General features: G+C 48.9%; 1 protein-coding gene across 1 annotated transcript; it reads right to left on the reverse strand.

Annotated features, from left to right (window-relative positions):
- Positions 1-257: 257 nt before the first annotated feature.
- Positions 258-1,256, reverse strand: LOC138891946 (uncharacterized). Its single transcript, XM_070175636.1, has 2 exons — positions 1,130-1,256; positions 258-514 (listed from the first exon to the last, which is right to left on the reverse strand). The coding sequence occupies exons 1-2, from the start codon at positions 1,254-1,256 to the stop codon at positions 258-260; spliced, it is 384 nt and encodes a 127-aa protein (XP_070031737.1).
- Positions 1,257-1,654: the final 398 nt, after the last annotated feature.

The following is a 1,654-nucleotide window of genomic DNA, read 5'->3' on the forward strand; positions in this document are numbered from 1 at the left end:
TCGCCCACTGGCGTAGATACACAAACATGGGAAAGTAAGGACTCACAGGGCATATCCAGATAATGAACAAAATATGATGAAACATACGAATATGTGGAACCAGGGTCAAATAATATAGAAGTTTCACTATGGCACACTAAGACAATACCTGTGATCACTGCATCTGAAGAAAAGGCATCTGGCCTGGCAGGAAAAAAATAAAATTGGTCCTAACTGCCACCTGATCGGCCTCCCCCTCTTGGGCGACCCCTATTTGACTAAGCCCCACCCCGAGCTGGCTGGGCGGGTGGTGGAGCAATTGGTGCAGGAGTCTTAGCCTTACTCCCCTGCTGAACTGGACCTGGCAAAAGGCGGGGGCAATATTTCCTCACATGACCCAACTCTCCACACTCATAGCAATCCCTCTCGAAAAATGGTGGCGAGTTCTGAGGCGGACCTTGAGAACCAGAATAACTACAAAAAGAACCCAGTACAGATGACCCCTGAACTGATGGTGCACGAGGTGAACTCTGAGCTGGAAGTGCACCAAGAGAAGACTGGCTCTATCAAGCATTGTATGAACCATGGCTAGCTGATACGCCACGATGAGCCGTACGAGCGATTTGAGCGGGCCTATAAAGACGACCCCTACTGTGATAGGACTGTCCCCCAGAAGGAACACCGCCGAAATTACCTGGACCACGATACCTCTTGGCCTCTCTCTCCTCACACTCTTAAGTACGGACCATCTCTAGTCGTCGAGCAATGTCAACCACCTTATCGAATCTAACACATGCTACATTCCCCAAAGTCATAACAAAATGGAATTGTTGGTTCAGGCCATTAATGAACCTCCCAATCCTCTCTATCTCACTCAGAACCAACCAAAATGCATGACAGGCCAACTCTGAAAACCGCATCTCATACTAAGTCACATACATGTCCTCTTGACCTAAATACTTGAACTGTCTGCGCAGTTCCTCTCTATGGGTCTGTGGCACCAAATTCTCCAAAAATAATATGGAGAACTCATGCCATGAAAGTGGTGATGCACCCACTGGTCTGCTCCTCTCATAAGCCTCCCACCATCTGAAAGTTGCTCCAGAAAACTAAAAAGTAGTGAACGCGACCCCACTAATATCCAGAATACCCGTTGTCCGAAGAATGCGCTGGCACTTATCCAGAAAACCCTGAGAAGTATCTGACTCGGCTCTGCTAAATGATGGAGTTCGTAGCCTCCCAAATCTCTCAAGTCTCCTCTGCTCATCATCGGCCATAACGTGGATCACTTGGGCCTGAGTAGCTACAACCGGCAGGACTGGTGGTGCCCCCAATATCTAAAGTCCATGCACTACCTGCTCTAGAGTACGGGAAACAAGGGTATAAGTACCTCCCCCGACCTGAGAAATAGCAGGTGCGGCATGAGCCAAAACCACCCGAGCAAGGATAATGCAAACTGTCAATATCTGAGCCACAACCTCCTAAAGGCCTGGAATCATAATGGGCATAACTGGTGCCTGATCTGGTCCTGTCGGCTTAGCTATATCTAGAATATTCTCTTGAGCTGGAGCAACTGATGGTGCTACATGTGTTGTTCTAACTGTTGTACGAGCTACACCTCGATATCTACCTCGGCCTCGGCCTCGACCTCTCGCGGCCCTAACTAGTGGCACTG

The sequence above is a fragment of the Nicotiana tomentosiformis genome, chromosome 5, assembly GCF_000390325.3.
Source record: "Nicotiana tomentosiformis chromosome 5, ASM39032v3, whole genome shotgun sequence".
Taxonomy (NCBI): domain Eukaryota; kingdom Viridiplantae; phylum Streptophyta; class Magnoliopsida; order Solanales; family Solanaceae; genus Nicotiana; species Nicotiana tomentosiformis.